This window comes from Thalassophryne amazonica, chromosome 14 (assembly GCF_902500255.1).
Source record: "Thalassophryne amazonica chromosome 14, fThaAma1.1, whole genome shotgun sequence".
In the NCBI taxonomy this organism is placed as follows: domain Eukaryota; kingdom Metazoa; phylum Chordata; class Actinopteri; order Batrachoidiformes; family Batrachoididae; genus Thalassophryne; species Thalassophryne amazonica.
The window spans coordinates 49996069-50021509 of NC_047116.1; the positions used below are offsets into that span (position 1 = coordinate 49996069).

The 25441-nt window shown below is 39.0% G+C and overlaps 1 protein-coding gene across 1 annotated transcript in view; it reads left to right on the forward strand.

Annotated features, from left to right (window-relative positions):
* obsl1b (obscurin like cytoskeletal adaptor 1b) overlaps positions 1-25441 on the forward strand; it is a 127150-nt gene that overhangs the window by 73454 nt on the left and 28255 nt on the right. The window contains exons 8-17 of the mRNA XM_034186650.1: positions 5667-5942; positions 6082-6354; positions 8017-8292; positions 8373-8648; positions 8727-9002; positions 9097-9372; positions 9480-9749; positions 9857-10123; positions 10468-10737; positions 18089-18355. Of these exons, the coding sequence (XP_034042541.1) occupies positions 5667-5942; positions 6082-6354; positions 8017-8292; positions 8373-8648; positions 8727-9002; positions 9097-9372; positions 9480-9749; positions 9857-10123; positions 10468-10737; positions 18089-18355 (2727 nt within the window). The remainder of the gene's footprint in view (positions 1-5666; positions 5943-6081; positions 6355-8016; positions 8293-8372; positions 8649-8726; positions 9003-9096; positions 9373-9479; positions 9750-9856; positions 10124-10467; positions 10738-18088; positions 18356-25441) is intronic.

Here is a 25441-nt window from a genome sequence, read left to right on the forward strand (position 1 = left end):
AAACATGGAATTACATGATGTTCTAAACCAGAGTTTCCACAGTTAAACCATGCTGAATAAACACGCTCGCACACAAACACAAAATCATAAACTTGTCTCGAAGTGTAAAGAACAATTTACAATGGGTTTGATGTAGAGGACATACTCTTTGGCAAAGCAAATAGCAACTTTCTCAGCAATTCTATAATTTATATTTCACACAGAGTTGAATATCAATTCAACAACAATTCAGTGGATAATAACATCTCACATTTTGCTCACAGTCCTATTTAATGTGATTATATCACTTTTTAAACTTGCAAATATATACACCTGTATGCAGCCGGTCTGCTCTGTCTCAGCCTGATCCCGTCAGATCTCAGAAGCTAAGCAGTGCAGGACCTGGTTAGTACTTGGATGGGTGACCTCTTCGGAACACCTGCAGCTGTGTGTGTTTCTCTGGGTAAAACTGGAGTTGCGTCAGGAAGGGCATCCGGCATAAAACTTGTGCGAAATACCGATGCGGATCTGGCTGTATCTGCTGTGGTGACCCCAAACAATACTGGAGCAGTCGAATGGACAAGAACAACAAATGTATACACCTGTATGTCTTCAAAAATTAATTTTACAAAATTACATCACAAAGTAATAATGATGTCCTCATGAACAATGGTATGGGCAACTGGTATGGGCGGAAGATGATCTATGGCCTTCAAGTTACAAAGCAGTGACAGGGAACGTTGGTGCAAAAGCCGCTGGAATTTCTTAAAGTTTGCAAATTTAAGTACTCATTATAACCAAATCCCAACTTTTGAAATAGATAATTAGCTGTTAGCTAACACGTGCACAGAGAACAGACCTATTTCTGGTTGGCATAGCAAAGTTTAATAGTCTCTTTTTAATTGATTGTATTATGAGCTCTCAGCCTGCATGCTGACATTTCATAACTCCTAACCCTGTTCACTTATGATGATGGTCTCCAGGCTTTCATCTGTAACTCGAAACTCACCAGAAATGAACAACAAATAGATCTTTACCTAGAAAATGTGAATTCTTTCATATGTGCAGTCACATTCCCATAGCTCCGCTTTGATTCTCAGATGTTCCAGACACTGAGAGGATCAAGTCTGTTGAAGCAGGAAACCCTGTCAAACTGCAGTGTGAGATCTCAGACCCCACAAGTCAGACCTGCTGGTATAAGGATGAAGTCAAACTAATCCCACAATGTGGAGTAGACGTCCTCTCAGAGGGCAATAAGAAGACCCTGGATATCCAGTCGGCCGTATCTTCATGCTTTGGGGTGTGCAGTTGTAAAGCTGATGATGGGTCAGGTGGTAACGATTTCTATGTGGAGGTGAAAGGTGACATACAAAGATTTTTCTTGGCAACATTTGTCACTGCTTTGTGGTTATAGACTTCCATAACCTCTAACAAGATGGAAGCAGTCACTTTCTGTACAAAATATGATCATGATAACATTCATCTTAGCTTAGCTCCTACTAAACGCCCCAGTTTCATCAAATGTTCAATATTCATTGAAATCCAAAAGGCATGTGACTTTTTTTTTCTTCCAAATTACACAGCAACTATAAAACTTCACTGCATTGCTTGAATTCACATTTTCTGCTCACTTCAAAACTGGACTTACAGCCAAGGTTGACTAAAACTGCCGTTTGATCATCAGGAATTCTTATCAGTTTGTCTAATCTGTGTGAATATGACTGCATATGGATATTGATACAACTTAGAGCAAGATTTCATCTCTTTTGCAATCTAAATATCTAAATATTTTGGGTTTTGTCAGAATTATTAACTACCTTTGATTGATGCTTAGCTGTACTTTTATTTTTAAAGTTACATAATATTAAGGTCAGTATGTGTTAATTTAACCTGCGTTTTGCAATTTCTATAATTTGGATGATCATACAAATCCTTAAACTGTGTTAATCTGGGCTAGTGCTAATGACAGTTTAGCCACAGAGTTAAATGCTAAGAGAAATGAACACACACACACACACACACTCATCTTCAACCGATTAGTCCAATTGAGGGTCACGGGGCTAAGAGAAATGAAATGTGACTAAAATAATTAGATTACTTTTTGTGGCTTAAAGCCTTCTTCATGGCCATAAGGAGTTCATACAAATTACACACCTAGTGCATTTGCTGTGGTATCTGTCATTGTTGTTCTAAACAAATTCTGAAAGATCTTTCAGACTAAAGAGTGCCACATGTTTGAACCCCAAGTTGTCTCAATCCTTTACCCTGAAGCAACATGAGGTTTATTACTACCCTTACAATAAATACATACAATGATATAAAATAAAGTATACTTAAAGTTTATTTTCTTAAATAAACAAGTAAACCTAAAGTTCACTTCCTACGATATAATATACTTGTAAGTGTACTATTTTGATACCTCTTGGGACAAAATTGGCTCACTGTTTTAAGTTTTTAATTGTGCTTGTGAACTGATGGGTATTGATACTTGTGATTCACTTTATAGTTGATGAAAGTACGCTTACCCAAGGGACTTCTGTGATTTTCCAGTGCAACTGAGATTTAAACCAAGGATCCTCAAAAAAGCCCACCTCCATTATCCCTCGAACATGAAGTCTTGCTTTGCAACCACTGATTTATATGCTACCAGAAGTTATCAAAGATATGATGCTACCAAAAGTAGTTTGATTTTATTTATTTATTTATTTAATTTATTTTTTTGGGGGGGGGGGGGGTACTTGTCAGTATAAATAAAGTGTACTTTAAGTATAATCTGTAAAGTATATGTCTGATGAGTATATAAGAATCAAACCGAAAGTATACTTGCTTATTTTAAGTTTAAACTTGGATAAACTTCTTTTTTGTAAGGGGAACATATTTTGTTTACATAAATTGTTGGTATTTGCAAAACTGGCAACTCTGCTTGCTATGAAGCCAGATCTATGGAGGATCCTATCACTTTCCAATGTGAAAGGTCCTTAACAGTTTACTGTCACACACTTATAACTGGGGGTCTTCATGTGTACAAATTTTAATCCCAGCTGGAACACATCTGCAGAAAGCTTGCACACATTCAAAATGAAAAATAAGACCTGACTCAAAAGGGATCATAAAAGGGTTCCTGAAATGCAGACTGCCCAAACAGACTCAAAAAGAGACAGGGGGTGATGCATACCTAATATGTGTGCATAATACTGCACTGTATAATATTTTGGGACACATTATCCTGACATCACTCATACCATTTGATCTGCCCAATCTCATGCCAGTTCATGGTGGCATCACAAAAAGAGAATTAATCTATTCATTTGTGATGCCATCATGAAATGCGACACATGTTCCTCTAAGCCTGCATACTAACATTTCGGAATTTCTAACCCTGTTCAGTCATGATGGCAGTCTAAGGGCTTCATTCAGTAACTTTAAACTGGTCATAAACTAACAACAAGTTGATCTTTGCATAGAAAATGTAAATTCTTCCATATGTGAGGTCACATGCCCATAGTATCACTTTGATTCTCAGATGTTCCAGACACTGAGAGAATTAAGTCTGTTGAAGCAGGAAACCCTATCAAACTGCAGTGTGAGATCTCAGACCCCACAAGTCAGACCTGCTGGTATAAGGATGGAGTCAAACTAATCCCACAATGTGGAGTAGATGTCCACTCAGAGGGCAATAAGAAGACCCTGGTTATCCAGTCGGCCGCATCTTCATGCTCTGGAGTGTACACTTGTAGAACTGATGATGGGTCAGATGTCAGCGATTTCTATGTGGAGGTGAAAGGTGACATACAAAGCTTTTTCTTGGCAACCTTTGTCACTGCTTTGTGATTATAGACTTCCATAACCCCTAACAAGAAGGGAACAGTCACTTTCTGTACAAAGTTTGACCACTGTAACATTCATCTTAGTGGAGGTCCTTCTGAACACCCCAGTTTCATCAAACATTCAAACAATCTCATTGAAATCTAAATGGCATGTGACTTGATGCGTTTTTTCTTCCAAATTACACAGTATTCATAAAACATAACTACATTGTTTGTCTTAACATTTTTGGCTCACTTCAAAAGTGGACTAACAGCCATGGTTGACTGAAACTGCAGCTAGCTAGTTAAGAATCCTTGTGAGCCAGCATCCCAAAAAATTAAATGAAAAGAATAAATCCAGATTCCATGTGTTGTCCTCCACCATCGGACAGGACTCGTCTAGCTCGGCCAGCAGCATTAAACATATTCCCATTGTGGTCTTTCAAAAAGATAAAGATATAAAATGAAGAAAAAAACTTGTATTGAGCTCCTACGTCCACCGCCGGATAGGACTCCTCCTGATCACTGGCCCTGCGTGAGCCCTGCATGCATGCCAGGCAGTACTGATGCCAGGCAAGCTACAACCCAGCATGCATGCGGGGTTGCTGGTGGGACTTCCTCAGCCATGATCACACCGCTTCCAGAAGCACTGTTCCTTTCCGATCATCTGCAAAGAAGAGTGTGATGTCAACCCATCACAGGTTCACATGTTGCGCACTTTCTGACTCACAGAAACTAAATTCAAAAGGGTTTGAGATGCCTGTGACAACTCTGTGACTATTTAGAGAGAAAATGCATCACACAGTTTTTTTTACATGTTCAAACAATGAGACCGAGAACAATACCCTGTTACTCATATGAAGAGAATGCAAACTCTTGCACTTTTCACAAAATTTCACAACTTCCCTTGCAAATGCTATTCTCACTCTAGTGCAGCCCAGTGAGATACCACCCTAACCAAGAAACAAAAGATGGAATTAGATTATGTCTAGCTCTCAGTTTCAATAGCTGGTTGATGGCATCATGACATCCAAGCCTGTATGTTGCCATTCCATAACTACCGTTAACTAGTGATGACAGTCTTCAGGTCTGTAACTCCTGTAACTCCTGTCCAGGTCTGTAATTACAACAAATTAATATTTGCATTGAAAATGTGACGCCTTCCATATGTGCAGTCACATTCCCATAGCTCCGCTTTGATTCTCAGATGTTCCAGACACTGAGAGGATCAAGTCTGTTGAAGCAGGAAACCCTATCAAACTGCAGTGTGAGATCTCAGACCCCACAAGTCAGACCTGCTGGTATAAGGATGGAGTCAAATTAATCCCACAATGTGGAGTAGACGTCCTCTCAGAGGGCAATAAGAAGACCCTGGTTATCCAGTCAGCCACATCTTCATGCTCTGGGGTGTACAGTTGTAAAACTGGCAATGGGTCAGATGTCATCGATTTCAAAGTGGAGGTGAAAGGTGACATACAAAGCTTTTTCTTGACAACATTTGTCACTGCTTTGTGGTTATAGACTTCCATAACCTCTAACAAGAAGGAAACAGTCACTTTGTGTGCAAACCACAAACACTGTAACATTAATCTTAAAGTAGCTTCTTCTAAATGCCCCAGTTTCATCAAGTATTCATACAATTTTTCTTGAAATCTACAAGGCATGTGACGTGATGTTTTTTCAAATAACAATCAGTGATTATAAGATGTCACTGCAATGCTTGAATTAACATTTCAGACTCACTTCAAAAGAGCCACAGTTGATTGAATTGTAGCTATATTATCAGTGTTAAAAGTGGTCAGCATGCCTAGTGTGACTTAACATAAATTTGACATTACTTGAGTAACACCTTATTTCTATTTTAATCTCCTGTTTTTACAGCGCCACCAGTAACATTCACTAACATCCCAGAGGAGGATCTTTTCAAGGGTGTTGTGGAACATGAGCCCTTCGTCCTGTCATGCAATGTATCTAGACCTGATGCCGTTGTCCAGTGGTACAAAGATGGATCTGAAGTGCAACCGAGCAACAATGTTGTCATGCAAGCAGACGGCACCAAAAGAGCTCTGACAGTTCATTCAGCTCAGCTATCAGACACAGGCACGTACACATGTCGTGCTGGGGACAACTCTTTAATGTTCAAGCTTATTGTACGAGGTAACAACGCGTCTTATAGATAATGACTCGTGTGTACTCAATCTCAGTTTCAAAAAATGAAACCAGAAATTCATTAAAATGTATTTTTAAAAAATGCACTGTGAACGTATTTTTAATGTTGTATATCCATTATGTGTAGAACCTCCAGTGATGATCATCTACCCAAAAGAGGATGTACACCTTGACCGTCATGTGCCTGAGGAAATCATTCTGAGCTGTGAACTGTCTCGTCCAAATGGCCTTGTCAACTGGTACAAAGATGGTCAGAAGCTACAGGAGAGTGAAAACATCAAGCTCAAGGTTGAAGGACCTTATCGACGACTAAAGATTGTTAATAGTGGAGTTGAAGATTCTGGGGAATATGTCTGTGATACAGCTGATGACTCAATATTCTTTCACCTTAACATTAAAGGTACAGTTTACCTAAATACACTACACTTTGGCTTAAACTGTTCTTATTCAATTTTCCCCATATTCTAATTAATCAAATCGGTGTGTTCAGTCAGTTTGAATGTCTACTTTAACTCCATATATACTGTAGGTATTTAAAAATCATAGATATTAGTAATAGTGGATGGAATCATCTATGCTGTTCAATGAGAAAAACGAGTCTAATTTTCAGACAGTTAACATTTTAACACAGAATCTGTGCCTCTGAAGATTCCAGAAATTGTAGGGCGTACTTGTAAAAGGCTTTTCACAATGGATGAAACCATTAATCCAAAAACCAGAATTCATAAAGGCTTGTCTAGGTTCATATGATCAGCTTTAAATGTTAGTTTGGCATTTTTATTTTGAGTTTAAAGTAATGGCATTGTCCATTGTTGACAGCCTTTTTCTGTTGTGGTGATGGTACACTGTCTGAAAAATTTCTATCTGATGCGTCCAATTCCATTAATTCCTTCGCTGTGATCCTTTGGTTCTACTGGACTTTTAGAATAAAATGTTAATTTGGGTCCGTCCTCAATGATGTAAAGTCTGTATGGTCCCCAGTTTTCTATAATTTTGTACAACAGACTGTCTTGTCATACCATTAATCGTTTTAAGATGGCTCCTAAGAAGGAACATGACTTTTTGTAGATCCAAAATTGCGCTCTGGAAACCTTGACTCAGTTCTTCCTTTTTTTTCTTGCTCTTCAAATCAAAATGACACTTGTTCTTCTGGTAGGTCCTTAAATACAGTCAAACGCTCCCAAAGTAAGCCTGAATTAACCCATTTAGTCATTTAGAAGCTTTTAAATGTAGTTCCATCCATTTCTGGGAAGTTCTTTGTTGTTTAAAGAGGCATTCATCTTGGTTTATGTAAACTGGTGCTGACTCGCAGAAGATCTGATATTGTGAATAAAAATCTATGTTGTGACTATTATTTCAAAACAACTTTGGCTATAAATAAAGTCTACATTGTGTGTTAACATGTTGTTTGAATTTGTGCAGCAGGGAAAATTTCACTTTGTAAGATTTTTAGTTAAGGTGTATGTGGACCTATATCCACATACACATACACCTTACGTCAATGCAGAACTTCTTCTTTCTTTTGTTGAACAGAAACTAATGCATTAAACATTATTTCTTATGAAATATAAAAAAAAAGATGTCATGCATGCAACCCCTGTCCCTGGTTAGATCATCATGTAATCTTTTTGTTACATCAGCAATGTAACAAAAAGATTGACTAAAACATGAGACATGCTGTACATGATAAAAATCAGATGCCAAATGATGAAAAATCAAAACTGTTATGCAATCAGCAGTCATAACCTAAATTGGTGTTGAAAAGTATTGGTTTAATACTGTGTATAGCAGGCAAAACCATGACAGTAATAGTGATTTCTAAAAAATTTAAATACCTACATAAAAGAGGTTATGATTTGGCTAGAGTGTCTTTCTTAATCGTGTTTTGTCAGTGCCCATTGTGAATGTCCAGTACAGATATGGGTTATGGTTTGGAATAGAAACATTGAGGTTTTGGGCAGATTTCAACAAAAATACATCCAAAAATTTTACACTGATGTGTATTGTGTATCCTTCTCCTCAGACTAATGACTAACCAGGATCTTTTTTTTTTCTTTTTCAGAACCTCCAGTACGGATTGTATCACCAAGTCAGTCACAAATGGAACTTTGTCAGCAGACGTCTGAGAGAATGGTACTGAGTTGTGAGATCTCACGGCCCAATGCAATAGTGCGTTGGTATCGAGATGGACTTGAAGTCGAGGAGAATGACAATCTTATTCTTGAAGTAGATAGTGTCTACAGAAGACTCATAATACCAGAAACCACCGTTGATGATTCAGCAGAATACGTGTGCGATACTGCAGATGACTCTGTGACGTTCTTTGTAAACATAGCGGGTAAAGAACTGGACAACTCCTTGAAATGTGTTGGATTTTTCACATTTAACAATTCTGACACTACATTTCTTGCATCATAGAGCCCCCTGTTCGCTTTGTACGGCCAAGGAAGATGGCAAGCAAAGTAGAGAGAGTAGTTGGAGAGGCTCTGGTTCTCGACTGTGAAGTTTCAAGATCAAACGCAGAGGTAACCTGGAAAAAGAATGGTGAAGAAGTGGAAAACTCTCGAAATGTTACCATTCTGGAGGACGGCATCGTACGCCAATTAACCATTCACTCGGTGACAGGAGAAGATGCTGGGCAATATGTCTGTGATGCAAAGGATGATGTGATGGATTTCCATGTGACAGTGAAAGGTATGAACAATGATACTTAATTATTTTTTAAGTGGTATTTGCTTAATCAGTTGTAATGACAATACCGTTCTTTTCCAGAACTTCCTGTGAAAATTCTGGGTAAAACTGAGGCAAAAACAGAAAAGCAATTCTTAGTATTAGATGATATTATTCTAGTGTGTGAACTCTCAAGATCAAATGTCTCAGTCAGTTGGTACAAAGACAATCAGCTAATTGATGACAGCGAGAGATACTGCATTGAGGAGCAAGGAGTTTTCCGATCACTGGTGGTTCTAAATGCTGGCCTTGAAGATTCGGGAGAGTACATCTGCGATGCAGTAGATGATAAGATGGTATACTATATCACAGTAAAAGGTAATAATATTCAAAACATTAGTTCCTTCTTTTAAGCATGGTTTTGTCTACTTAGCATTCAAACCAACTTTTTATATTGTGTGATTTTGTTCAGAGCCTCCCATAAAGATCATTGGAAACTCTGGTCACCCAGAGCACCATATCCTGGTAGCAGGAGAAGACCTCATTCTGGAGTGTGAGGTGTCTCGGCCAAACGCTACTGTTCAGTGGTTATGGAATGGCAACATACTGAAACCAGACACTCGTGTAAAGATTGACAGCCATGATGTGGTGAGAAAGCTCGTTCTACGTGGACTGCAACCATCTGATTCTGGAAAGTACTTATGTGATGCCACTGATGACAAACTCATAACTATTGTTGAAGTCCAAGGTAAGGTTTAGATGTTTTCTGAGATGCTTACCGTACATTATAGTTTTTGCTTGATAATGTTAACTTGCAATTTGTTTTGTTTTTCCCCAAAATTTTATTCCTTTCAGAGCTTCCAGCCATGTTTGTGAATAAAAAAACAAATAGTAACATATTTGCCTATGAAAATGAGAGCGTTACGCTGTGTGCCATGGTGAACCAAGAGAGAGCTAATGTTCGGTGGCTGAAAGATGGCCAGCTATTGAATGAGGACAACATTCACATCTCCAGTGATGGTAATACCCAGAAGCTCACTATTAATCCTTTGCAGCTGTCAGACTCTGGAGAGTATGTCTGTGACGTAAATACAGACCAGATGTATTTCAGTCTTTTTGTCAAAGGTAAGAAACTAGTGCAATAATCAAAATGTGACACCATGTACTTGTTGAGATCTGTTAAGGCAATAAAGATCTGCTAAAATGTTATACTGCCTTATTCTGTGATGCAGAGATGAAGGTGAAATTCATCAAACCTCTGGAGAATGTTCTTTCTCTGAAGGGCAGAAGCTTAACTTTACGATGCGAGATCAACAAGCCCAAAGGAGATGTTCAGTGGTTGAAAAATGGGCAGGAAATTTCTCTGAGTCGTCGACATACAATACGGGCACAAGGGCGAGAGCGGACCTTCACCATCCACCAAACACTGGATGATGATGCAGGAGAATATGCCTGTGAATCTACAGATGACAGGACTTCAGCAACAGTCACTGTACAAAGTAAGTACTTTTAAATGTTAGAAAGCAAAAGTAAGCTTAAAATATAAAAGATACAAAAAATGGTCTAAATCAGCAGCCACAACTTTGCTCCTCGGGAGGAACTACCTTGCATGGGTTTCATGTGTACCTGCTGAAACCACTGCTGATTACTCAGTTGTGGTATTTCCTAGTTCTTGATTAGTTGAGCACACTGGATTTGGTTCATTCATAATGAGTGGAATAGAATTTATTGGAAAACATACAAGGTGCGTGACCTCCAGGAGCAGGGTGTTTGACCTGTGGGCTGTCTAAAGTATTCAATGTTTCATCATACAATCTCATTCTGTTGAACTATTTGCCTGCAGCTCCCCGTGTCGTTGAATTCATAGCCGAGCTTCGTAGCATCACGGTTTGTGAAGGGGAAGACGCCATATTTAAGTCTGTGGTTTCGCCGGAGGACACGCAGTTGGTGTGGCGCTTAAATGGCACGCAAGTAGCTCAAAATGAGCGCGCTGTTATTTCAAGCAATGGTTTGTGCCACATGCTCTGCATCCACAACTGTGTGGTTTCAGATAGTGGCAGAGTGACAGCTGATGCAGAGGGCGTGGTATCAGAGGCGGACCTCCAAATTCAAGGTGAGTTGGTACCCAACCAAACCCAAACACTACATCTTTTTGCCGTAAAGGAAGAAACCTGGAAATATGTGTGGTCACTACGCAACTGTCGAGTTACCACAGTTTTTATTATTATCAATATTGCTACTAAGTACTTACAGTTGGGTCCACAAGTATTTGGACAGGGAATCGATTTTTATTATTATGCATGAAGATGTGGTTTTTGTGTAGACTTTGACAGATGAATTAACCATTTTTATAGACATGGTCCCTCCATTTTCAGAGCCTATAAGCAACTGAACAGCCTAAACCTAAAGACTACTTTTGAAACAAATCATCATTTTTACAGCCAGTTTTCCTTAGACGAGTGTGGGAGGGGGAATAGAAACTCATATTTCAAAGTTACTGAATATGTCTTGGACTTCATAAACATAATCAATTGCCTACAGTAAACTACAGCTGAAACTTCTTTTTTTTTTTTTTTTTTTTTTATGAAAATTGTACATGGGTGCCATTCCACCATGAAGTCCTCCAGGCAAAATTACATTGATCTAATGTTGATTCACGTTTAATTGTGACATTGAGTTAACATAGGAAAGCTTAACATTGGATCAATGTAGATATTCACTGCAGATATTCAGTATTACATTCAGCTTATTACAATAAATGATTAATCAACAAGTAACACATCTGGTGCTACAGTAGTGTTCAGAATAATAGTGCTATGTGACTAAAAACATCAATCCTGGTTTTGAGTATATTTCTTATTGTTACATGGGAAACAAGGTACCAGTAGATTCAGTAGATTCTCACAAATCCAACAAGACCAAGCATTCATGATATGCACACTCTTAAGGCTATGAAATTGGGCTATTAGTAAAAAAAAAAGTAGAAAAGGGGGTGTTCACAATAATAGTAGCATGTGCTGTCGATGCTACAAACTCAAAACTACTATGTTCAAACTGCTTTTTTAGCAATCCTGTGAATCACTAAACTAGTATTTAGTTGTATAACCACAGTTTTTCATGATTTCTTCACATCTGCGAGGCATTCATTTTGTTGGTTTGGAACCAAGATTTTGCTCGTGTACTAGTGTGCTTGGGGTTATTGTCTTGTTGAAGCACCCATTTCAAGGGCATGTCCTCTTCAGCATAAGGCAACATGACCTCTTCAAGTATCTTGACATATCCAAACTGATCCATGATACCTGGTATGCGATATATAGGCCCAACACCATAGTAGGAGAAACATGCCCATATCATGATGCTTGCACCACCATGCTTCACTGTCTTCACTGTGAACTGTGGCTTGAATTCAGAGTTTGGGGGTCATCTCACAAACTGTCTGCGGCCCTTGGACCCAAAAAGAACAATTTTAGTCTCATCAGTCCACAAAATATTCCTCTATTTCTCTTTAGGCCAGTTGATGTGTTCTTTGGCAAATTGTAACCTCTTCTGCACATGTCTTTTATTTAACAGAGGGACTTTGCGGGGGATTCTTGCAAATAAATTAGCTTCACACAGGCATCTTCTAACTGTCACAGCACTTACAGGTAACTGGTTGTTGTCCATTTTAAAGCATTGGAGATCATTGTAGATGAACAGCCTATAATGTTTTGCACCTGCGTATAAGCTTTGCCCTCTCCAATCAACTTTTTAATCAAACTATGCTGTTCTTCTGAACAATGTCTTGAACGACCCATTTTCCTCAGGATTTCAAAGAGAAAAGCATGTTCAACAGGTGCTGGCTTCATCCTTAAATAGGGGACACCCGATTCACACCTGTTTGTTCCACAAAACTGACGAACTCACTGACTTATTGTGAACACCCCCTTTTCTACTTTTTTTTTTACTAATAGCCCAATTTCATAGCTTTAAGAGTGTGCATATCATGAATGCTTGGTCTTGTTGGATGTGTGAGAATCTACTGAATCTACTGGTACCTTGTTTCCCATGTAACAATAAGAAATATACTCAAAACCAGGATTGATGTTTTTAGTCACATAGCACTACTATTATTCTGAACACTACTGTAGCACCAGATGTGTTACTTGTTGATTAATCATTTATTGTAATAAGCTGAATGTAATACTGAATATCTGCAGTGAATATCTACATTGATCCAATGTTAAGCCTTCCTATGTTAACTCAATGTCACAATTAAACGTGAATCAACATTAGATCAATGTAATTTTGCCTGGAGGACTTCATGGTGGAATGGCACCCATGTACAATTTTCATATACTCAAAACCTGGATTAATCTTTTTAGTCACATAGCACTACTATTATTCTGAACACTACTGTATGTGTAAATAAATAAATGCATTTCCTGTGGGTTCTTGACAGAAATTAAAAACACATAAAAAATACACGTGAGGAACCTAACCACATTTCAATGTCTTATCAGTGTCATATTCAGGCATTGTTACAACATTGGGAGATTGATGGAGTGGCATTGATGTGTTGACATGTTGATAGCATGTTAAAACAAAAGGTAATACAACCAGAAACAACACTGATGCAACATCACCATGCCCAGTGGGTATAACACGCAATGTAACAGACAGAATTTGCACTATGCACATTCCTCAATCACGGCCACAGAAGCCTAAATCTCCTGGGTCTCTTGTATGGTCACTCAGATTTGGAGACTTGCCTACTGCAGACAGATTTATCAAAGAATAAAATTCTGATTGTATTTCTTAATGATTGCTGGAGATGAAATCCAAGACATGTCAGGTGACATGGAAATGTTCATGTATCCATCCTCTGGCTTGTCTTAAGAAACGTGGCTGTAAAAGTTAAGATATTAAAAGTATACCTGATGGTGTCTCATTACTTATGACATTGGAAAATGGAATCATTATGCCTAAAAATGTTTGTTATTCTTAACCCCTTAACGCCCAAATTTATATAGCTGTATATAAAAAAAAATGTTTTGTGTGTGTTTTTGCCTTTAAGTAGATGGTAAATGGGTGATTCTTAGACTACGGGCACTTATTATGTCCTTTGATCATATTGTATGAAAAACAGAAAAAAGGGGAAATTTCACACTTTTATAGTTATCTTTACAATGAAAGTGTGTTAAGAAATTTGTTCTAGTAGTCTACGAGTATGATGACTTTTTCATCTTTTTTCATCATCATTATATGCAAATATTGCCGTTTTGTGCTTGTCCCACACCCAGACTTTTGATCTTCAATAATAAAAATGAATGGTAAAGAAACATTTTTTCTAATGTTTTAAAATATCTCTGAATAAAATATCAGTAAATGTAGTTGTCCCACACTATTGCCGTAATTTCCACCACAACACTGTAATGTCCCTAAACAGTTTGTATGAAAGATTGTTTGGGTAGTTTCTATGGAGATAAACAGTGACATCAGAGCACATGTACACTCAACAAAAATATAAACGCAACACTTTTGGTTTTGCTCCCATTTTGTATGAGATGAACTCAAAGATCTAAAACTTTTTCCACATACACAATATCACCATTTCCCTCAAATATTGTTCACAAACCAGTCTAAATCTGTGATAGTGAGCACTTCTCCTTTGCTGAGATAATCCATCCCACCTCACAGGTGCGCCATATCAAGATGCTGATTAGACACCATGATTAGTGCACAGGTGTGCCTTAGACTGCCCACAATAAAAGGCCACTCTGAAAGGTGCAGTTTTATCACACAGCACAATGCCACAGATGTCGCAAGATTTGAGGGAGCATGCAATTGGCATGCTGACAGCAGGAATGTCAACCAGAGCTGTTGCTCGTGTATTGAATGTTCATTTCTCTACCATAAGCCATCTCCAAAGGCGTTTCAGAGAATTTGGCAGTACTTCCAACCACCCTCACAACCGCAGACCACGTGTAACCACACCAGCCCAGGACCTCCACATCCAGCATGTTCACCTCCAAGATCGTCTGAGACCAGCCACTCGGACAGCTGCTGTAACAATCAGTTTGCATAACCAAAGAATTTCTGCACAAACTGTCAGAAACCATCTCAGGGAAGCTCATCTGCATGCTCGTCGTCCTCATCGGGGTCTCGACCTGACTCCAGTTTGTCGTCGCAACTTCGCACAGCCATTGAAGAGGAGTGGACCAACATTCCACAGGCCACAATTGACAACCTGATCAACTCTATGCGAAGGAGATGTGCTGCACTGCATGAGGCAGATGGTGGTCACACCAGATACTGACTGGTATCCCCCCCAATAAAACAAAACTGCACCTTTCAGAGTGGCCTTTTATTGTGGGCAGTCTAAGGCACACCTGTGCACTAATCATGGTGTCTAATCAGCATCTTGATATGGCACACCTGTGAGGTGGGATGGATTATCTCAGCAAAGGAGAAGTGCTCACTATCACAGATTTAGACTGGTTTGTGAACAATATTTGAGGGAAATGGTGATATTGTGTATGTGGAAAAAGATTTAGATCTTTGAGTTCATCTCATACAAAATGAGAGCAAAACCAAAAGTGTTGCGTTTATACTTTTGTTGAGTATATATAGCGCCAAATCACAACAAACAGTTGCCCCAAGGCGCTTTAAATTGTAAGGCAATGGTGTGGTCAATAGTGCCGTAGTTAAAGAATCACCCAATTAATGTTGAGATAATTTCACTTTTGCACAAAAACTAGATAGTAATATTGGGTATTCTGGTAATGACTTTATGTTATAATGTTATAATAATAATGATGGTATGTTGCAAATTTGCAACAACGGGCATACAGGTCAATTTGGTAAATTGCATATTTTAGTCAGAGATTGTAGCATATATGCATACGATGGGCGTTAAGGGGTTAAGTGGTGAATACGGTGTTTTTGTTCAACTCCTTGAACAAACAGTCTACATTACAAGCAAATTTTTATTGTTTCATTTCAATCAATCAATCAATCAACTTTTTTCTTGTATAGCGCCAAATCACAACAAACAGTTGCCCCAAGGCGCTCCACATTGCAAGGCAAGGCCATACAATAATTATGAAACACAGTCTACGTCTAAAGCAACATAACCAAGGGATGGTCCAGGGTCACCCGATCCAGCCCTAACTATAAGCCTTAGCGAAAAGGAAAGTTTTAAGCCTAATCTTAAAAGTAGAGAGGGTATCTGTCTCCCTGATCTGAATTGGGAGCTGGTTCCACAGGAGAGGAGCCTGAAAGCTGAAGGCTCTGCCTCCCATTCTACTCTTACAAACCCTAGGAACTACAAGTAAGCCCGCAGTCTGAGAGCGAAGCGCTCTAATGGGGTAATATGGTACTACGAGGTCCCTAAGATAAGATGGGACCTGATTATTCAAAACCTTATAAGTAAGAAGAAGAATTTTAAATTCTATTCTAGCATTAACAGGAAGCCAATGAAGGGAGGCCAACACGGGTGAGATATGCTCTCTCCTGCTAGTCCCCGTCAGTACTCTAGCTGCAGCATTCTGAACCAACTGAAGGCTTTTTAGGGAACTTTTAGGACAACCTGATAATAATGAATTACAATAGTCCAGCCTAGAGGAAATAAATGCATGAATTAGTTTTTCAGCATCACTCTGAGACAAGACCTTTCTGATTTTAGAGATATTGCGTAAATGCAAAAAGGCAGTCCTACATATTTGTTTAATATGCGCTTTGAATGACATATCCTGATCAAAAATAACTCCAAGATTTCTCACAGTATTACTAGAGATCAGGGAAATGCCATCCAGAGTAACGATCTGGTTAGACACCATGCTTCTAAGATTTGTGGGGCCAAGTACAATAACTTCAGTTTTATCTGAGTTTAAAAGCAGGAAATTAGAGGTCATCCATGTCTTTATGTCTGTAAGACAATCCTGCAGTTTAGCTAATTGGTGCGTATCCTCTGGCTTCATGGATAGATAAAGCTGGGTATCATCTGCGTAACAATGAAAATTTAAGCAATACCGTCTAATAATACTGCCCAAGGGAAGCATGTATAAAGTGAATAAAATTGGTCCTAGCACAGAACCTTGTGGAACTCCATAATTAACTTTAGTCTGTGAAGAAGATTCCCCATTTACATGAACAAACTGTAATCTATTAGACAAATATGATTCAAACCACCGCAGCGCAATGCCTTTAATACCTATGACATGCTCTAATCTCTGTAATAAAATTTTATGGTCAACAGTATCAAAAGCAGCACTGAGGTCCAACAGAACAAGCACAGAGATAAGTCCACTGTCCGAAGCCATAAGAAGATCATTTGTAACCTTCACTAATGCTGTTTCTGTACTATGATGAATTCTAAAACCTGACTGAAACTCTTCAAATAGACCATTCCTCTGCAGGTGATCAGTTAGCTGTTTTACAACTACCCTCTCAAGAATCTTTGAGAGAAAAGGAAGGTTGGAGATTGGCCTATAATTAGCTAAGATAGCTGGGTCAAGTGATGGCTTTTTAAGTAATGGTTTAATTACTGCCACCTTAAAGGCCTGTGGTACATAACCAACTAACAAAGATAGATTGATCATATTTAAGATTGAAGCATTAAATAATGGTAGGACTTCCTTGAGCAGCCTGGCAGGAATGGGGTCTAATAAGCATGTTGATGGTTTGGATGAAGTAACTAATGAAAATAACTCAGACAGAACAATCGGAGAGAAAGAGTCTAACCAAATACCGGCATCACTGAAAGCAGCCAAAGATAACGATACATCTTTGGGATGGTTATGAGTAATTTTTTCTCTAATAGTCAAAATTTTGTTAGCAAAGAAAGTCATGAAGTCATTACTAGTTAAAGTTAATGGAATACTCAGCTCAATAGAGCTCTGACTCTTTGTCAGCCTGGCTACAGTGCTGAAAAGAAACCTGGGGTTGTTCTTATTTTCTTCAATTAGTGATGAGTAGAAAGATGTCCTAGCTTCACGAAGGGCTTTCTTATAGAGCAACAAACTCTTTTTCCAGGCTAAGTGAAGATCTTCTAAATTAGTGAGACGTCATTTCCTCTCCAACTTACGGGTTATCTGCTTTAAGCTACGAGTTTGTGAGTTATACCACGGAGTCAGACACTTCTGATTTAAAGCTCTCTTTTTCAGAGGAGCTACAGCATCCAAAGTTGTCTTCAATGAGGATGTAAAACTATTGACAAGATACTCTAACTCCCTTACAGAGTTTAGGTAGCTACTCTGCTCTGTGTTGGTATATGGTATCATTTCAACTCTGTTGTGGTGTACAAAGGCACTGTCACTGTCCAAATACTTATGGACCACACTGTATCGCTTTGTGATGGTTTTCTTTCATTTCAGCTTCCTTGTATTTTGGAAAAATATATGGAATAATGATTATTTCCAGTTACTAAAGTCATTAAAAATGGTTGATAGATCACTGCTCTCCTTTACTCTTTGTGTTATGTTCAGAGCAACAGGTGGTGTTCACCAATAAAATGAAACCAGCTGTTGCTGAAGAGTACAGTGACGCAACTCTGGAGGTGGAGGTCAGTCTGGATTCAGGAGAGGTGCAGTGGATGAGACAAGGGGTGCTCATCCACCCTGGAGCCAAGTATACCCCAAAACGCAAGGGCCGAAAACACACTCTCACCATTCACAAACTTGCCATGTGTGACCGGGGTACCTATAGTTGTGAAACCCTGCATGACCGCACGCAGACCCAACTCACAGTGGAACGTGAGTGTGCACGTATTCTCACTATGTACCGTTAATGTTTGTTTACCACTGTTGCCAATGGCTCCACCTCTTGCATTGCTCCTTCTGAAGGAAAGCTTAGTTAACTGACTAAGAGTAATTTGAGTGAGGAGGGACTGGGGTGGCAGTGGCATTGGAACATGATGGCAACCAACAGGTGACTTAAAGCCCAAGCTGACCTTCAGTATTGCCTAATGTTCACTGAAGCTTTTACATGCCAAAGACTAAGTAGATGTATCAAAGGTTGCTTTGTAATATTTAAAAATAAGTTGCTTTAAAGTTAAAAGATGCACTTTTTAAGAGGTCGTGTTGTAGCTGGAAGGGTAATGTTTAGCTTAGATACCTATAACAAGACCAGAGAGCCCAAGCTTAACCGTTGGATGCCAAAGCAGTTGCACCGAGGATGCAGTTGTGTTTGGGCATGTCTAATCACATGTTATATAACGGCTGAGGGGATCCTTGTCATTTGATTGGTGCTTTGTATGTCATGTCTCATGGATTATTCATCCCATTTGTGTTGCGTTGCATTAAGCGTGCAATTTGGTTCTATTTACCATGCAATTTGGTTCCATACATATTGTACCAATGCACGCTGTGAACCCTGCCCACTAGTGGGGGCAGTGTTTAGCCAAACATAGCGGAGTTGTTTTTGCTGACAGATGATGATTTGAACAAGCTAATTGATGGTGCTAATTCTTCTAACACACACAGGCACACACACAAATAACTAATTTTCTACACTGTAATGCCATCTGGACGTATGAAGAGCTGTTAGGATGAAAACCTGGACTAATTTTTTTACATGATTTTTCTCTGGATTGAGGAAGTACACAAAATCTTTTTTTTTTTTTTTTTGGAAGTAGACAAAGTTGGTGCATGGCATATTAGACTGCATCGTCAGAATTTTTTTGAACTATGTAACTGTTTTTCCATGTTGACTGAGAAAAATTTGGACTCCTATTTAAAGTTTGTGTTGAACTGTTACGCACCAGTGATGAACACCAAAATGTAAGTCCCTTTTCTGTTGTTTATAAATTAATGAAATATCAAATGACAAGGATCTATTTTAGCCGTTATATAAAACAAATAATGAATGCTTTTTTTATTATTTCAATGGAACAAATATTTAATTTGGAATATTTAATTTGAAAGCTGGAACTTATCATTCAACGAGCTTTCACCTCATGAAATATTTGTACCATTGAACTCATATTCATTATTTGTACATTACTGTTTCAGGAGTGGAAAATACAGGCACAAAGCAGAGAGTTGAGAGGGAAAAAACATTTGGGGATTCCATGGTCATTAGGAACAGAGAGATTGGTGCCCAGCCAATCAGAGTTGCACCTGTCCTTCCATTTAAAATGGATTGTGCCAGAGTGCCAGGCACACAGCCCTGTGGTTTTGAGAAAACAGACAGAAGTGAAAGGATTTCTAGCGAGTGAACAGACCACCAACATGTCAGAGTGCACAGTGGACAGTGGCCAACAAACCTCTCTGAAATAAAGCAGTGAAGTGGAACTTTGGAGTTTTAGTAGCGTTAACGTATTTCATTTAGCGGTTTTCATTGTGTCAGGTGATGGTGGTGGTGTTGGAGTGGGTGGGGGGGAGAAAGTCGATTATTGTTTCTGTCAGGAACATCACTTCAATTTGCAACATCACATGACAGACGCTGGTCCAAAATGTGCAGGTGAGTGAGCTGAAAGAGCTTTGAACATGGCTGTATTTTAATATTTTCCACATCATTTATTATGTGTTACCTCAACTAGTAGATTTGTGTGCTTTGTGTGACAGAGACAGAGACAAGAAAGAGACAACTCTTAGATAATAAGACACTTTTTTTCTCTCTCACCCTCCTTAAAATGTATAAGGTGTATCTGCATGTTGCGCTCTTGAACAGCATTTGACAGTGCTGGACTTGGTGATTACAGGGGGTGCCTGACGTTTTGTCTGCTCTGACATTTAGTCCATGGGCCAAGCAAGTTTTCAGTACTGCTTAAGGTGGCAAAACTACACTTACTTGTATAATAAAGCCGCAGATGTCACTCTGGTCATGGCTACAAAACAATGTATGATAGGCATCCCAGGGTGGTAGCTATGGCCAGGTAGGGATCAATGAAGGGTTACACAGTGGTCAAAACGTAAACATCCTCCATTCATAGTGAAAAGTATAACACACTTTTGTCTGATCATAACATTTTCAAAAATGTATAGTTTGGACTTTCTGTACTGAATGTTATGTAGCTAAGTTGTAAAAACAGCAAAAAAAAATGGTGACTAAGATACGTTTGTAGTTGTCCAGGGGCCAAAAGTTAAAGTTGCTCCAATTTTGGGAAAACATGATGCACATTGTTAATTGAGTCAATATGGTTTTAAAATGGAATAGTTTACAGCAACTGTTATGTTTAGTTATCAAGTTATTATAAGTAACATAGGTCATAGAATCCAATGGATGTTGATTGTGTTTGACCTTTACTTTGCAGACCAAACATTCAACACAGTCAAAACTATTCAGTTTATTAACCCAACCAGGGGCAGCATGGTGCCTTAGTGGTTAGCACTGTTGCCTCATGCCAACAAGGTTATGGGGTTGTTTCTGGCCTGGTAATCTGTTTGAAGTTTGCACAGGTGCACCAGCTTTCTCCCAGTTCCAAAGACATGCAAGTTAGTTGAACCAGCAACTTTAAATTGACCATACGTTTGAGTGTGTGTCTGTCTATATGTGGCCCTGGGATATACTGGCATCCTATCCAAGGTGTACCCAGCCTCTTGCCAAAAGGCCACTGGGATAGGGTCCAGCTCCCCCATGACCCTTATTTGGAATAAGCAGTTGTAGAAAATTAATGAATAACCCAATTAGTTCAACCAGGGAGGGGAGGTGATGGTCCACTGGTTAAGGTGTTGGGCTTGAGACCAGAAGATCCTGTGTTCAAATCCCCACCTGACTGGAAAATCACTAAGGGCCCTTGGACAAGGTCTTTAATCCCCTATTGCTCCCGGTGTGTAGTGAGCGCCTTGTATGGCAGCACCCTGACATCGGGGTGAATGTGAGGCATAATTGTAAAGCACTTTGAGCATCTGATGCAGATGGAAAAGCGCTTTATAAATGCAGTCCATTTAACCAATAACTTGTATAACTTTTTTTAATCAAAATTAAAGCAACTTTAATTTTTGACTACTGTCCAACTTGAAATTGACATTTGTCGTAATTTTTGCTGTTTTTACCCCGTAACTCCATAACATTCAACATAGATAGTTCAAACCATACTTTTTTGGAATTGTTATGATCAGACAAATAGTGTGGTATAGTTTTTAATCATCTATCAATCAATATGCAGTACATTTTTAATTGATGAATATTTGCGTATGGTTGTTTTGCATTTGTGCTTTGCTGACTGAGCTACATTGCAGTAAAATAAAGCCCGTTCATTCAACACTAGTGGCAGGGGCTGACAGTCAGAACTTCAGGCTGCTGTTGGCACCTCCTGTGTATATGGATCTGCTCTTATTGCATCTAAATTTAGCCCCTGGCCTTAAAAACTCGTTGTCACCAGGTCTCCAAAATAATCCCTATTTTTTTTCCACAGTGAATGTTTGTCAGTGTTACAATACTCATAAGTGACACATATTTGGCAGTTTCAAAGGCGGCGTTCATGTAAAGCCCAGAAGTCATTTGATGGCTACTACTTATTGTTATATGTCTGCAACACGTTGTATGTATGTATCATAGATATCTATTGAATCACTACATAGAGGACTGGGGAGATCCACTCATTTGCTGGCTGTTGCCAGAGCGCCGCCATCTTGGTTAGCATCTGACAATCAGACATAAATAGAAATCAATGTGGGCGTGATCAGTGGTTTCAAGAGACTTTCAGGATAAATCTGCATTTTCTGTGCTATTACTATGCTGTTACATTTATTCAAACTCAGTCCCACATTTGTACAGCCAATATTTGTCAAAACAAATACAGGATCAGACTATTTATATAATAGACTTGAATGAATTTGTTAGTCCCAGTCCAGATAGAAAATAATACCATCTGCCACGACACAAGATATTATGATAAAGATGGGAAATATTCAGGGGTGAAAGTAAGAGCTTCACACGCTCGCGTCATATTAAAAATATTAAACTTAAAGGCTGCTTCTTAACCCACCTGCAGTACTGCATTTATGGAGCTCTTCTCTGTGAAAATATCAAATAAAAAAAATAAAATGAAACAGCCACACTGGCCACACTGGACCAAGTTGAAATAAATCTGAAATCACTACACTGGAATATTGAGTATATCATAGAGAAATTAGTCTCATTTGTGTATATTCTTTTATTAGTAGAATATACAATGTCAAAGCCACTGTCATGTCATCCACCAAATTGAGAGAAAAAGCATTTCCATTCTATGAATTTGCTCTTACAGATATCCCAGGATGGAAAACCTGATGTGAAGAAAAAACCTGAGGCTAAATAAAAAGGGATAAATTGAGACTTATGAAAGTGAGACTTCTAATTGAATCACTAAACATGTAGCGAGTCATATGCCTGCTTTGTCGTAATCAAGGTTGGGTAGGATTACTTTGAAATGTAATCCAAAAGTAATCAGATTACAAGTAATCCAAATGTATGTACATACATACATGTAATCCACATGTATTCTTTCAAAGTAATCCTACCCAACCTTGTTTGTAATATTTATCACAACAAAGCAGGCAGTAAAATTGAAGTCACTACTTTACAGAATACAGATCGACACAAAAAAGAAATAATTTTCTAACCTTTATTCAGCTATTTCAGTCATTTCCCCACATTATTTATATTACAGACGTATAATACACACTAATGAAAGCCCACTCCATAATTTATTATTTATTTAACCTTAATTTAACCAGCTGACAACCCTATGTCAGCTTGTTGCTGCACTCTAATGCTGCACAATACAGTCTTTTCAGATCACTTTAACCCAAGTTTAAATCAGCGCATCACAGATTTCTATTTTATCTAATGTCTGATGACACAGAATAACACTAAGCAAGATGGCGGCTGCTGACAACAGGTCACAGGCTGCATCCGCCATCTAGCTGATTAAATAGAAATTGATGGTATGTATGTATGTAGCCCAGTCTCATGTTTTATTTTATTTTATTTTTTCATGCTCCCGTAACGAAATGATTCAAATTTTCATGACGGGTTTTTTTAAACCCTTTTCCTAACCCTAATCCTATCCCCAACCCTAACCTTAACCATATTCTGATCCTACTCCTTCCCCCCACCCTAACCATAACCACTCCAACCCCCCCGCTTCACTTTTAATTTTGTGCAGCCATCACGGAATGAATTAGAATGAATCTGTGCTGCTGTGACGAAAATGAGGAGCTTTTCATCACAATATCACAAACCAATAGATTAATGTATATTTTGTGCTGCTGAATCACGATTTGCCTTGAGACCAGGTTGATGTATACATGCGTGAGTTTGGCTTCGATCACACCAAAACTGTGGGAAAGCTGACATTTGCCTTTTGAGAAGTTTATGTAGCTTGGGTCAAGAAAGAACACTGCAAAAACAGAAAGTTGATAGGACTAATATTTTTGGAGAAAATAGCAATTTTAGCTAACCAATAAGCAATGGACATTGTGCTGCAATGCACCATGGGAGATCAGGGTTTCGGGGGTTTAAATGTTGTTATTGTGGTTCATATTAGTTTATCAGCATTGTTAGTGTTATTGATTTGTTGTATTGTTGTAGTTCAATTAGTTTATTCAATTTAGTTAAGTCTCATGTTGCTGGCACCAGGAGTGAAAAGTTCATACCCTTTGCTCACTGCTTTGTTGATGCACCTTTGGTAGCAATTACAGCCTCAAGTCTTGAATACAATGCCATGCTCTTGGAGCACCTATCTTTCAGCAGTTTTGCCCATTCCTCTTTGCAGCACCTCTCAAGCTCCATTAGGTTGGATGGGGAGCGTCGGTGCACAGTCATTTTCAGATCTCTCCAGAGATGTTCAGTCAGATTCAGGTCTGGGCTCTGGCTGGGCCACTCAAGGACATTCACAGAGTTCTTGGCTGTGTGCTTAGGGTCATTGTCCTGCTGAAAGATGAACCATTACCCCAGTGTGAGGTCAAGAGTGCTCTGGAGCAGGTTTTTATCCAGGATGTCTCTGTATATTGCTGCAGTCATCTTTCCCTCAATCCTGACTTATCTCCCAGTTCCTGATGCTGAAAAACATCCCCACGGCATGATGCTGCCACCACCATGCTTCACTGTAGGGATGGTACCTGGTTTCCTCCGAACATGATGCCTGGCATTCACGTCAAAGAGTTTAATATTTGTCATCAGACCAGAGAATTTTGTTTCTCATGGTCTGAAAGTCCTTCAGGCACCTTTTTGAAAACTCCAGGTGGGTGCCATGTGCCTTTTACTAAGGATTGGCTTCCATCTGGAAGGGCACTCTACCATACAGGTCTGATTGGTGGATTACTGCAGAGATGGTTGTCCTTCTGGATGGTTCTCCTGTTGCCACAGAGGAAAGCCAGAGCGCTGACAGAGTGAGCATTGGGTTCTTGGTCACCTCCCTGACTAAGGTCCTTCACTCCCAATCACTCAGTTTAGATGTGCAGCCAGCTCTAGGAAGAGTCTTGGTGGATCTGAACTTCTTCCATTTATGGATGATGGAGGCCACTGTGCTCACTGGGACCTTCAAAGCAGCAGAAATGTTACGGCTGTAACATATGGAATACGGCTGTAACATAAAAAAAAATGGAAAACATGAAGTGCTGTGAATACTTTCTGGATGCACCATACTATGACTGTAATGATGTATGAGCGTCTTCTGGGAGGAGTGGATTTCTGGCAACAGGTCAACAAAACATTGCAGCATTTTTCTATGGCGTGTGCAGAGTCAAATCACTTTAAAATACATCAGCCTCATCCAGCAGTGACTTGAACAAGTAATCCTGCAGTCCCTAAGCCTTATGGACTTAATGTTTTTACTGTGAATGTGAAAAAAACAACTAAAGTTGCTGATAGAAAACAATGATGATTGGCATTGACAGGGAAAGCTGGGCCGT